This window comes from Dryas octopetala, chromosome 6 (assembly GCF_963921425.1).
Source record: "Dryas octopetala chromosome 6, drDryOcto1.1, whole genome shotgun sequence".
Lineage (NCBI taxonomy): Eukaryota > Viridiplantae > Streptophyta > Magnoliopsida > Rosales > Rosaceae > Dryas > Dryas octopetala.
In genome coordinates, this window is record NC_141371.1 from 10468877 (window position 1) to 10481722 (window position 12846).

At 34.0% G+C, this 12846-nt stretch overlaps 2 protein-coding genes across 2 annotated transcripts; one reads left to right on the top strand and one right to left on the bottom strand.

Annotated features, from left to right (window-relative positions):
- Window positions 1-6783: 6783 nt before the first annotated feature.
- Window positions 6784-7685, bottom strand: LOC147282274 (transmembrane/coiled-coil protein (Protein of unknown function DUF106, transmembrane)). The gene has a single exon (XM_086248579.1). The coding sequence runs from the start codon at window positions 7623-7625 to the stop codon at window positions 7047-7049; it is 579 nt and encodes a 192-aa protein (XP_086104705.1). The 5' UTR covers window positions 7626-7685; the 3' UTR covers window positions 6784-7046.
- Window positions 7686-9919: 2234 nt separating this feature from the next.
- LOC147282275 (DNA-directed RNA polymerase subunit beta) lies at window positions 9920-12123 on the top strand. The gene is made up of 3 exons (XM_086248106.1): window positions 9920-10007; window positions 10590-11380; window positions 11733-12123. Exons 2-3 carry the CDS (start codon window positions 10756-10758, stop codon window positions 11936-11938), a joined length of 831 nt encoding a protein of 276 aa, XP_086104232.1. The 5' UTR covers window positions 9920-10007; window positions 10590-10755; the 3' UTR covers window positions 11939-12123.
- Window positions 12124-12846: the final 723 nt, after the last annotated feature.

The following is a 12846-nucleotide window of genomic DNA, read 5'->3' on the forward strand; positions in this document are numbered from 1 at the left end:
TTAGAGAATGACTATATATTTTAACTCACACTTTTGATAATATTAATATGATAACATTATATAATTATATTTTCATACAGTTGTTTCTAATATTATTAGTTTAATATTTATTGTACCACTAACATAATAGTATTATAAAAGCATATACAACTAAATTTCGATAATTGTTTCAGTTTTTTTTTGTATATATTTCGATTTTTTCGATAATAATCGATTCAATTTCTTTCAATAATAATTTTCGGTAATTAGTCAATTTACCAACTTTTTTCGGTTTTTAACAAACCCAAACAAACTTTTTTTGGATTTTTTTTCAATTTTTGAATTGTGAAAATCGGTTTACCAAACCAAAAAATTTCGATCAATTCGGTAAAAACCAAACCAAAGGGCAACCCCTGCAAGAGAAGAAACCACAAACACTATTATTCACGTACAACTTGGCAGAGTGAGAAGAGGCTCCTTTATCGACTTACCTCCACAAAGAAACCATTAGAACCGGCCAAAGACAATGAGGAAAACCAAGAAAATTAATAATCTTATAATTCAAATAACCATGTCATGTTTGTTGCATACAAATCCTTTTTTTGTTGAAATTTTTTTTACAAAGAAGAAAAACATTATTAAATGGGTTGTGCCTAGTTCAATCCCATTTGTATTTGTGCTTGTGTCATGCTTGGCCTTTTTTGTGTTCGTGTCATTCAACCTGACCCAACCCACTTGTGTTTTGCTCGTGCTGAGTTTTGTTTTTGAATGAATCAACAATATATTATTGTCCTTTTTGGATGATAAAAATTCATATTTTCATCTTATAAAATAATTTCTAACAAAAAACAAATCTTTTAGACAAGTAGGTGTAGGATAAGCCCAGGAGTTGAGCACATGAGTTTAGCCCACGAGTTTAGCCCAACCCAATAAAATTGGACAATCCAAGCCTTATAATTTTGTCCGAATTTATCATGGTTGGCTTGGTTTCATTTGTTTTCAACGCCAATCGGAATGCAAATATAAAAATGAGTTGACGCAAATTATTTGTTTTCAAGCCTGTTTGGAAATTGGAACATATTTGCATTGAGAAAGAGTAAAAATTAAATAAATACAATCTTAATGGTGTTATCATGAGGTTGTGATTGTCCTTTCACACATAAATTACTTAACGAGTCTCGTTTACACAATTTTTGAGATAATGTGGAAGACTAGTTCGAATCACTTATTAAGTAAAGAATAATGCTATACTTACCACATTTTTATACCATCTGACGTGTCATTACTTTATTGGACAAAGTTTTTCTTTTCCTTTTTGGGTTTTTATTTTTATTTTTTAGTATCCAATGTATGAATGCCATGTAAGTTGTCACATAAGGTGGTATGAAATTATGATATAAAAATGTGGTATATGTAGCACTACTGTTAAGTAAATGATGGGTCAATGATTGCAAATCAAGAGGAGGAGAAAAGAAGAGAAATCGCGAGGAAAGAGAGAAAGAGAGTTCAAGAGTTGAGAATCGATGAGGTGAGTCGAGAGAAAAGAGAGAGAGAGAGAGAGAGAAAAAAAAAAAAAAAAAAGGGTGTGTGTGTGTGTGTGTGAGGAAGGGAATCAGAATGGGTGGAAAGTAGCGCAGAAGGAGGGAAGGGGAGGCATGGCGAGAGGTTGTGCAAGTAGGCAACTATCATGGAGTATGGAGTTTTCTTTTTTCATATTGAATTTTTTTTTTTACAATTTGTTAGAAAACTTAAATCATCTAGAGCAATTTTTATTTGATTTTTTGACTATCCATAAAATTACCCTTCTTAGCTACATTACATAAATAATTGGGCCTTTATTTTTTGTTTCGAAATCACAACCCACTACATCAATAAATAGCTTGAGTCCACCTAATGACTTGGGTAGGATTGAGTTTCTTCCAAACCATAACCCACTAATTAGTAGCCTTGATATGGTTATACAAGATAATTTTTCCTTGAGTATGCAGACACGTGCACGGATGAGAATATTTTGAGTTGTTTGGGGTAGGGTTGTTTAGGTTTCATTAGTAAGAAAAAAAAAGTAATTAATACTGCCATCTCCAATCCACACCCTAAAATTGACTCAAGGAGATCAACTTTTCTTTCTTCTACTGAATACGGTTAGCTTCCAAAGTAATAGACGTTATGCAAGAATTGAAAGTTACCAATTCTGGTAGGTTTATTTTTGGTTACAAAGGAGGGAAAGGGGAAGAGGGGATTCCAACTCTAACCTTAGGCCCGTTTGGTACTGTTTTTTTGGTAATAAAATCACTTACATTGACAGTTTTGGGCCCAAGCCCATTTGGTTAAATAAGATACAACATATTATTTTTTTTTTCACAATTATAGACCGGCCACAAAGATTTTAGGAATAAATTCAATTTAGACACATAACTATATATGTTATTTCAATGGGGTCTACGAACTTTCGAATATTTCAAATATACACCATATTTATTATGTAAATTGAAAAATAAAATTTCGTCCATCAATTTATTGAGAGATTAGTTAAATGTCAGTTTGGCTTTTGCTAACGGGGATTAATTGGAGATGTGGCACCAACTCAGCATACATTTCCCGCTAAATGAGCAACACATGTCCACTTGACACAGGCCCACACACCCATCACCTCTTTCCCGCTCGTCGAACGCTCTTCTGACCATTTAGTCTCAAAAAAATATCTCGTTTTCCCCAAATTCGAATATAAATCTCTCACTTGTGTTCAACGAGCGCGAAAGAGATGATGACTTTGTGGACCCGTGTCAGGGGTTAGGTGGACCTGTGTCGCTCATTTGGCGGGAAATGAGCGACACGAGTCCACCTAACCCCTAATACAGGCCTATAAACTCTCACTCTCTCTATTATTATTAAATTGTGGGCCCGTGTCGCTCATTTGACGGGAAATGTTTGCTGAAATAGCGTCACGTCGTCAAGTAATCCCGATCAGCAAAAGTCAAGCTGTCATTTATCTGATCTCTCAACGAATCAATGGACAGAAATTCATTTTTCAATTTAGATAATAGATCGGGTGTATATTTGAAATATTTTAAAGTTCATGGACTCCATTGAAATAGCTTATATAGTTATGTATCTAAATTGAATTTATGCCAAGATTTTAACGAGCAGGAGGCTGGTTTTGAAATTCACTTTGAGGAGAAGTTGAAACTTGAAAGGAACCGGTGATGGATTTAATGAATTTTTTGTAAATACCCAGAATATAAAGCTTTATATTACATCATATATAAGGCTTTACCCCTCCCTTATGCTCTTCTCTCTTTTACTATTCTTCTTCTCTTTTTTTGTCTTCTTCTTATTCTCTATTTTCTTCCACTCTCCAGGAGAATCGAAACCCAGCAAAATTTCTTAATCTTTTCTTTATTAATTCTTCCCATTTCTCTTTCATTTTGGGTTTAATATATTGTTTTCATTTAGATTCAAAATTAGTTGCTCTGTCTTCTGTTTGAGCTCACTGCACTCTCAAATTCTCTTCATTGTAAACATAAATCTCAAGGGAACAAAACCACAATACACTGTAGCAAAAAGATAGCCTTTCTTATGGCGACCCTAGGCCGAGCCAAAGCCCTGCAACACCCAGAAATCAGAAACACTGAGAAATAAAACAAGTTTCTTTCTGCAACTTTGTTTTTTTTTTTTTTACCAATATACAAAACAGAAAATGCAGAAGTAAAAACAATGAAAGGAAAATGTAAAACACTTTTGGATTTGAAGACACAAATACACCATCTTACATGCCATATATATCAAAATCACCGACCTTTACCTCTAAAATAAAAACTAGAAAAAGAAACAAGATCTCAAAATCATATTTAGGTTTGTGCAAATAGTATGGTTTGATCTTAAAGTTTGCGTGCGCGCGCGCACACATATATATATATATATATAAAATTCAACATTCACCTAACTATATATATAAAATTCCACATTCACATAACTATATATATATAAATAGCATTATAACTTTTTATTATTACAGCATTAGAACTCTTTACGATTAATTAGAATTCTTTGTTATTATAGCATTAGATTTTAATATATGATTTGGGTTGCACACAAACCCAGTATATATAGACTATAACTCTTACTTATTGTAGACAACAAGCTCGGCAGATAATTAATTTCCATACCTCGAACACATAACAAGTTGAAGTTGTTAAAATGATGATGAACATAAAATTATGAACACATAAATTCTGTATGTATTGAAAATAAAGAGTAAGTTAACTTTAACTTGTTATTATTAAAAAGAATAAAAAGAAAACTTGTTATATGTTTATGGTTGATATTATTTTCTGCTACCTGCAAACTAGGAAAAGGTCTATTTTAGTCATTATATATTAAAATAATGACTAAAAAAGTATACATTAAACTAAGAAAATGTCTATTTTAGTCATTTTAGACATTTTATATATTAAACTAAGAAAAGGTCTATTTTAGTCATTTTATATATTAAACTAAGAAAAGGTCTATTTTAGTCATTTTTTTCTTTAGGGAAAAAAAAAATATACAAATGAAAATGAAATTGTTTTTTGCATCATATCTATTTTAGTCATTATATATACTTAAACTAAGAAAAGGTCTATTTTAGTCATTTTAGTCATTTTATATATTAAACTAAGAAAAGGTCTATTTTAGTCATTTTAGTCATTAGGGAAAAAAAGAAGAATAAAAAAAAAGTATACAAATGAAAATGAAATTGTTTTTTGCATCATGTCTATTTTAGTCATTATATATCGTTACAGTACATCATGACTAATATTTACCAAATATATAAAAAATAATTTTTATGTCCAATACACTTATAAGAATACAATTTACCAAACACTCAATTATTTTGTTTCACAACGGGTTATTCTCACAGTAGTTTTGAAAGTAATTTTTCTGAAAGTAATTTTTCTCACAGTGCAGCGATACCGAACTGGGCCTTAGATGTAGGGCTAAATGCTCTCAACCATTAGAGCACACTACCAATTCTTGTAGTTCATAAATATTTACCCAGATAAACGCTTACATGCATGAATCGTTTTCCGCTTCTCATTTTTCTAAATATCATGTTACAATTTCAATTGCAAATTAAATATTAATACCATAGCAACAAAACAAATTTCAACTTGCCTATGCTTTCATCAATATAATGGATCAATGGCCAATTTGATAGAGAAAATCATGGAAGAAGAAAAGAGCACAATCACAATCACAATCAAGAACGAAGCAACAACATCAGATGGCTAATGAAAGAATGCACAGAGACATTGCAACTGTAAGCTTTGACAAACTAACCCACTCCTTAACCATTAGAACACTAATGAACTTAAAAGAAACAAACAGAGAAGTCCTTTTCCTCCACAACCAAGCTATTATTTCCAACACGACCATTGTCTGTGTGTTTACCAGAACAAAAATGACCATCCTACTCTGCAACTCTTTATCAACAATGAAACTTACAAGGCACTTCTGTTATATGAGGCAGAAAAATTACTTTTTACTTTCTTAATTATATAAAGAAAAAGTTTTGAATTGCCAAACTTTCATAATTGTCTGCGTGCAAGACACATTTCAACCTGCTAATAGCATCTATGAATCAAAGTTACTTAATATACTTCTAAAGACAACCCCAATTTTTATATAACATAGCATAAACTTTTTCTAAAGTGAGAAAAAGAATGCTTATGACAAGATCTATCATTCTACTTTCATATACATCTGAACTGGCTGCTATCAGAACAGGCCCTATACCCAAATTGTGCCTCTTAAGCAACCTAGCAGATGCCTAGCAAATGCAAATTCTGAACATAGAAAGTCAGTCTTTATGCATTATGGTACACAAATGCACACAGTGTGAGTCTGAGTTTCTTTTCTCAGTGTTAATTGCCCCCCCTTCCCTCTTCAAGAGCCAACTAAAACAGAGAAGCTTTCAGAAGTTGGAAAGCGGAACTATGGTAAGAAAGCAAGAAAAACTTAACTACAACATTACGAAAATGGTGAAACAGTTCACTATCATAATAGTCAGTTTGTAACATTCATGAAAATGGTGCAGACATTTCTATGTAAGAATATAAGGAAAGAGGTGCAGATAGGGTTCAACGAAAAAAACTTATTTAGCATACAAGTTTGTATTAAATCCAGCTCTCGACCAAATTCCAGACTAAAACAGAGTTCACAGAAGTACATAAACGGAAACTCAATGGCTGAAAGAAACATAAGGAGCTTTGGCATGATCCACGAATATACGCGCTGCAGTTAGAAGCATATTGATTTTGAAAACTAGAAGGCCCGCCGCATGTGCAATGTGGTGTTGTGGGTGAAGAGATGGTTGAGGTGTAGGGAGATGTGTGGGTTGGTTTAGATAGCGAAAAATAGGAGTAATGTACAATAAGTATATTATACTTAATTTTTAATCTATGGGTATATCATGCATTTCATATAGGCCAAGCAACAAAAGGGCATCTATAATAATGTAGATAAATTTAACATCACAGATGATGTTCAAAACCTTCAGGTTGAATATGATCCGAGCAAGGGGGCTATAAAAATGCATTCCAAGGCAGAAAATGTTAGAGCATCTTGAGTACATATAATGTTCACAGCTTAACTAATTAACAATTATGGCAAAAAAAAAAAAAAAAGCTTAACTAATTAATAAAAATGTTAACCCTTTTGGTAATAATACCTTTTCAGCCTCATTTCCCCAGCTCAAACTAAATTAAATTAAAATTAAAATTCACATAAAAAACAGCAAAGAGGTTCGGAAACAACACAATTCACTAAAAGTCTAAAACAAATTAAACTAAATAAAAAAAGGAGTAAAATTCGTCCCTTTTTCTAGAGACCCAATGATGATAAAATTACAAAGCAAATCAAATTCATCCTAATTGTCTTAAAAAAATTAGAAGTTTAGAACAATAACAACAACAATAATAATAACCTAATAATACATAAGGGGAAAAAAAAAAAAAACTAAAAAAAAACTAAAAAAAAACTAAAATTTAAAGCAAACCGGGTCGGGCTGCGCGCAGTGGGTCGACCCATTAATTGGTTTTCGGGTCGGGCATGGGGAACAACCCGGCACTGGCACCTCTGGGCGGCGAGAAGCCCAAGAACTTCTGCAAATTGGTCCGAATGCTGATCGAACAGAGAAAGTACAAAAACGCCATCGAACAGTCCGTCGGATCCTCCCCCTGCAGCCCTCTGTGGCTCATCTTCATCACCAGCCCGAAGGGTCTGAACGGTAATTTCGCCACCACCTTCCCCTCGAACAGCGAATTGAGCAATCCGAAGACGACGAAGAGCACGAGCGCGACGACGGCGCCGGACTTGAACTTGAAGAACGAGAGGTCGCGGCTCGATTCTTTGAGGCTGGTCTCGACGCGGTCGATCTTCTTGGTCTTGGATTTTTTGGTGAGTTTGAGGGAGGAGGACTCGGTTTTCATGGTCTCGAGCTTTTTTGCTGCTTTGTCTATGGAGGAGCGGAGGGACTTGTAGGAGTTGGTGCGGTAGATGAGGACCCAGGAGATGGCCTCGCAGACTATGGCTGTGCAGATGGAGATGCCGACGACTGTGAGGCCGTCCGAGTATCTCAGGCTCGAGAGGAACGAGGTGGTCGCCATTGACGAGCAGAGCAGTGCGAGAGAGTTGGAATCAGTGTTTTGATCTGATTTTGTTGGGTGCCAGATTTGTTTGGTTTGGTTTGGTTTGTGAGAGTGTATAGTGGGATTTTGTTATGGGCCTTATTTGTGTTACTGGGCCTGATTATGGGCCTAAATGGGCCTATGAGATGTGGATGTTTTGGGCCTTATTTTGTACTCGTGTCAAATACACAACAAGAGTTTTTGTATTGTGTATTAGGAAAAGTTTTTAAAAATGACTTGATCACTATGTCAATTAAGAATGCTTATTATGAAGGCTTATTCATACCATTGCCCGCTGTAAGATACACTTTTTTTCACTTTGCCTCCTGAAACTTAAATCCTCTCAGTTTGCCACCTGAACTTCAAACAGTTGTTGCAAAAAACCCTATGCCGTCAACTCTGTCAATTTTTCCGTTAAAAAAGATGACGTGACACCTATATGGCATAGGTGGGACCCTTTTCTAGTTACGTAACATCCATACAGACACTAAAAATTATAAAAAATTGACATTAAGCTCGAAATTTGCAACGTCCCATACTCATATAATCATATTTTTTATAATTTTTAGTGTCTGCATGGATGTTACATAACTAGAAAAGGGTTCCACCCATGTCATATAGGTGCCACATCAGCTTTTTTAACAGAAAAATTGACAAGAGTTGACGGTATAGGGTTTTTTGCAACAATTGTTTGAAGTTCAGGTGGCAAACTGAGAGAATTTAAGTTTCAGGGGGCAAAGTGAAAAAAAGTGTATCTTACAGGGGGCAATGGTATGAATAAGCCTATTATGAATTGTATCAATGTGTTCACCTAACTTTAAAAGTGCTTTAATTAGAAACTCAAAATGAGAAAGAAAGTTAAGCCAAATTTCAGTCGGCCCAAAACTTAAGTATAAATTCAAATTGTCCACATAAGGGTTGCGTGTAAGCTAAAACATGCATTTACAACCTTAAACATATCATCTGCAACCTAAAAACATGTATTTACAACCTAAAAGGGCATATGCAAGCTAAAAAAATGCATCTGTAACCTAAAAATGTGCATCTGCATATGCATCCACTGAGCGCTCAGTAGTGCATTTTTCCATCTCCGCTCGCGTGTACATGGATAGATTGGGTTGAAACTTAATTTTTTAATTAGTTGGGTTTGTAGTTAAAAATCTTTCAAAAACTAGGTTTATGAGTAATTTATTATAAATTTTTTTAATTATGAAGCCAATTTGTCTAATTCATTAGTTCAATTACATATTTCGTCCAAAAAAGAGTCATGTCAATGAAATGGTTTTACTTTTATGGACTTGTATTACAAGTGGAATGATGAATTTATCCTTGAAAAAGTGATCACGTGCGTGAAACATGATAACGTTTGGACAAAATTTGCAACCGAATTGACAGAAGTGACATATTGGCATCCAAAGTAAAGTTGAGAGGAAAAATTAGTACAACCCATAATTCATATCCTGAATTAACACAGGGACAAAGTTTAAGTCATTTTTAAAATTGTTTCCCTTGTTGTATTTTACACAACCTGTTGCTTTGAGTGACTTGATTTCTACATGATACATCCGTTTAGCTAGTATTATATGAAGAAAATAATAAAATTTCCTATAATATGTATTGTGTCAATGCGATATAATTATAAGAATGGTGGTGGGGAAAAGGAGGAGGCTGGTGGGGTGGGGTTTGGTAGGGAATGAATTGCTGGTTTTTTTTTTATAAAAAATATATAGGTGAATTGTTAATTTTATATTCTAAAAATAAGTCACATGCGTGTCACGTGATTTATTTTTAACGAAAAATATAACAGAGTTGACGGATTGTCTCAAAATAATAAAATTTCCTATAATATGTATTGTGTCAATGCTGATATAATTATAAGAATGGTGGCGGGGAAAAGGAGGAGGCTGGTGGGGAATGAATTGCTAGTTTTTTTTTAATAAAAAATATATAGGTGAATTGTTAATTTTATATTCTAAAAATAAGTCACATGCGTGTCACGTGTTTGATTTTTAACACAAAATGTAACGGAGTTGACGGATTGTCTCATAATAACACAAACTGTAAATATGTGTCTTATACTATTACAAATATAAATACAAACGAGTGTCCTAAAATAGAATTGACCCAAAGTATATCTGTATATGTAATTTTTAAAAAAATTTTCCAAAAAAAAAACAGCTTGTTAGCCAAATTTTACGAGTGAATTAAAAAACAGGTTATTAGTTATTAACTTATTACCCAAGTCCGTTTACAGTTAGGGGTTAGGGAGAGAGAAAAGAAGCGGTCTATTTAGGATTAGGGCTTTGCAGTGATAGCCATTGAGAGGCTCCAAGCTTGCTTTCACTTGAAAGAAGGACTCGGGTAAGTAGATTTGGTTCTCACCATCTGCAGAAATGAAATTTGAAAATTCTGTGGAACCGGACAAAACCCTTCTTTAATTTTCTACTCCCTTCATTTTCTTTTCATGTTTTGAATTTTTTTTTTCTGAGTCATTATTTGTATGATTTTTGCATAGAATAAAATCAGTTGTTTTATTTTTTTGGTTTTTGATTTCTTCACACACAGCTCTTTTGGTTACTTGAAAATGGAGGGAAAAGAGGAAGAAAGATGGGTAGTATTGAGTTTTATGTTCTTGTTTTCATTTAGGTTCCAAAACGTAAAACAAACGAACCCATTTTTTGTTGGGTCTGGCTGTTCCAAGAAAGTTAATAATTGCTGCAGAATTCCAATTTAATTAAATAATCTCCATCAAATAGGTGTAGGGTTTAGGGCTTTGTAATGCTACTGTGGTATCACTGTATACAAGTCTGGTATATGTGTATTGTTGTAGCTTTAAGTTAATGTCTGAAACTAAGTTGATGTTAAGCTTAGAACTTGAAAATAACTGCTTCAGTTATCAGTTTAGGGATTGAAAATAGTGGTTTTTTTGTTTCATATATGCAGGGGGGTCTAATATGAAAGAAGTGCAAGAGGTTGTGACAACAAGTTGAACCAATCTACTTTCAAAATATTAGCAGAAAACCTTTCGGTTCATTTCTCTTATCAAGAAATAAGCTGCTGGAATTGCTTACTTAAACTTCCCAAAAGGAAAGTTCAGTAGTTCTCTGCAATGAATTCTGTTTTCTCATCCCAGTCTCTTTTCATTCCCTTATCTAGCTGCAAGTTCCTACCTTGCCTTCAAACACAACATCAATATATGTTCACCAACCATGTCTGTCATCGGAATCCCTCTGTCTCTCCTCTTTCTCTTTCACTTCCTTTTAATTCACGTCGTTCTTTTCATGCTCGCCGATCATCTCTTGGTGCTACAGCTCCATCAAATGAAGGAGTAGTGTCTGTAATCAACTTTGAAGATTTTGCTGAGAAAGATTGGTCATTTCTTGATTCAGATGAGTTCAGTTCCAAACAAGATTATAAATTAAATATTGATCGCATTATATCTGCAGGAGAGATTCAAGAAACTTCTAGGGTTATGGTTTCAATTGGTTCTGAAGGATTTGTGGATCGGTTGGTTGAATCATCACTCTGCAATCTCTTGGTTATTGTCCATGATTCACTATTTGTGTTAGCTGGAATTAAAGAAAAATATGACAAGGTTAAGTGTTGGCAAGGAGAATTGATTTATGTACCTGACAAGTGGGCACCTTTAGATGTTGTGTTTCTCTACTTCCTTCCAGCCGTGCCCTTTAAACTTGATCAGGTGTTTGGAACACTTGCAAAATGTTGTCTGCCAGGTGATTTCTTGTAGAAATTCATAATATAATCAAGTTTTCTTCTCATTCATGTCATGTGTTCTGTATTTACTGCTTCTCTGGCTTAATAAAGTGTCATTAATTGCCTTCCACTCATACTGACATTTTATTCAGGACTGTAAGTGGAGTATCTGAGCCTCTTCAGTTTGTTTCATTTTGGGACAAAAACAGCTTAGCTATTTTGTACTATCTTAACTAAAACCAAAGTTGTGATTTTCATATTAAAAATAAAAGAAAAAGAAAGTATTTTGGAGAAAGTGGGACTCTAGCATTGGCTGCTGCATTCTTTTGCAATACTACTGTTGGTTCTGAGTTCTTGCTGTTGCTTTCATAGGTGCAAGACTGGTTATTAGCCATCCCCAAGGAAGAGAAGTTTTGGAGCAAGAAAGACAACAGTATCCAGATGTTATAACTTCTGACTTGCCTGAGAAGAGTACTTTAAAGGAAGCTGCAGCAGAACATTCCTTCGAATTAACCGACTATGTTGATGAGCCTGGTTTTTATCTTGCTGTATTAAAGTTTGGTGGCGCAAGAAACTGAGTTGATTTAAACTTGACAATTTCATGTGCAAGAAACAGTGGATTCAACTGAAAATTTATAGATTCACACTCCCTTTTGGGAGGTGTTTTTGGTCTAAGCACTCCCCTTTCTGTAGTAATGATCGCTTTAGATAATTTTTGAGCTGATTGGATGAATCACTTTCTTTGGCCCTAGTGCATGTATCATGTTTCTTGGTTTTAAAACAAAAGGTTTTCCGGTTATTTTCCCCCGGTGCCAGATGCTGAGCTAGTTAGGCTTTTGCATAAGTGGGTGTGGAGTGAGATGGGGAATTGGGGATGGGTTGTGTACGGTTCTCTTTGCTTGTCGGAGCTCGATTTGTACAATAAATGAGTAAGTCATGTAAAATATTAGGCTCGTTAGGAAAATAAGTCAGGCTTGAATTTTGGTGTACCCGGCTCGTTAAGCTCGTGAACAACTCGTAATATTTTGAGACAGTTTGAGTTTAGTTCAAAGTTGGGTTGTTTGTTAAGGTTTGGCTCATAAAGTTTAGACTTTTAATCTTATAATAAAACTAATAGAAATTGAATTGCATTATGGTAAATTAGATCCAAATTATTGTATTGGTTCAATTAAGACCAGATAGTGATTGTGACTATGTAACTGTAAATCAAATGAGGCATGCTTGATGAACTAGGCTATCATTAATGTAACACCATAAAATAATTAAACAATTTCTGGTAGCAATGTACTCATTCTAAAGCATTGTGTTTATGTTGGATATTTATGTACTTTTCAAATATTAATATCAATGTTTTTCTTTTGTTGTTTTTTCTTGATTATAATCTTTTATTTGTACTTTCCTTATTACTTGTCATTAAACCAAACTAAGCTTAAGTTTGAGTTTGTTCCCAAACCAAGCTCAAGCTTGGGAGAAAATATTTGAGACA

Excerpts from the sequence above, each read along its gene's own strand:
- LOC147282274 (XM_086248579.1), bottom strand. The coding sequence starts at position 7,625 with ATGGCGACCACCTCGTTCCTCTCGAGCCTGAGATACTCGGACGGCCTC.
- LOC147282275 (XM_086248106.1), top strand. The coding sequence starts at position 10,756 with ATGAATTCTGTTTTCTCATCCCAGTCTCTTTTCATTCCCTTATCTAGC. Across the intron at positions 11,381-11,732 it reads TGCAAAATGTTGTCTGCCAG|GTGCAAGACTGGTTATTAGC; the intron begins GTGATTTCTTGT and ends TTGCTTTCATAG.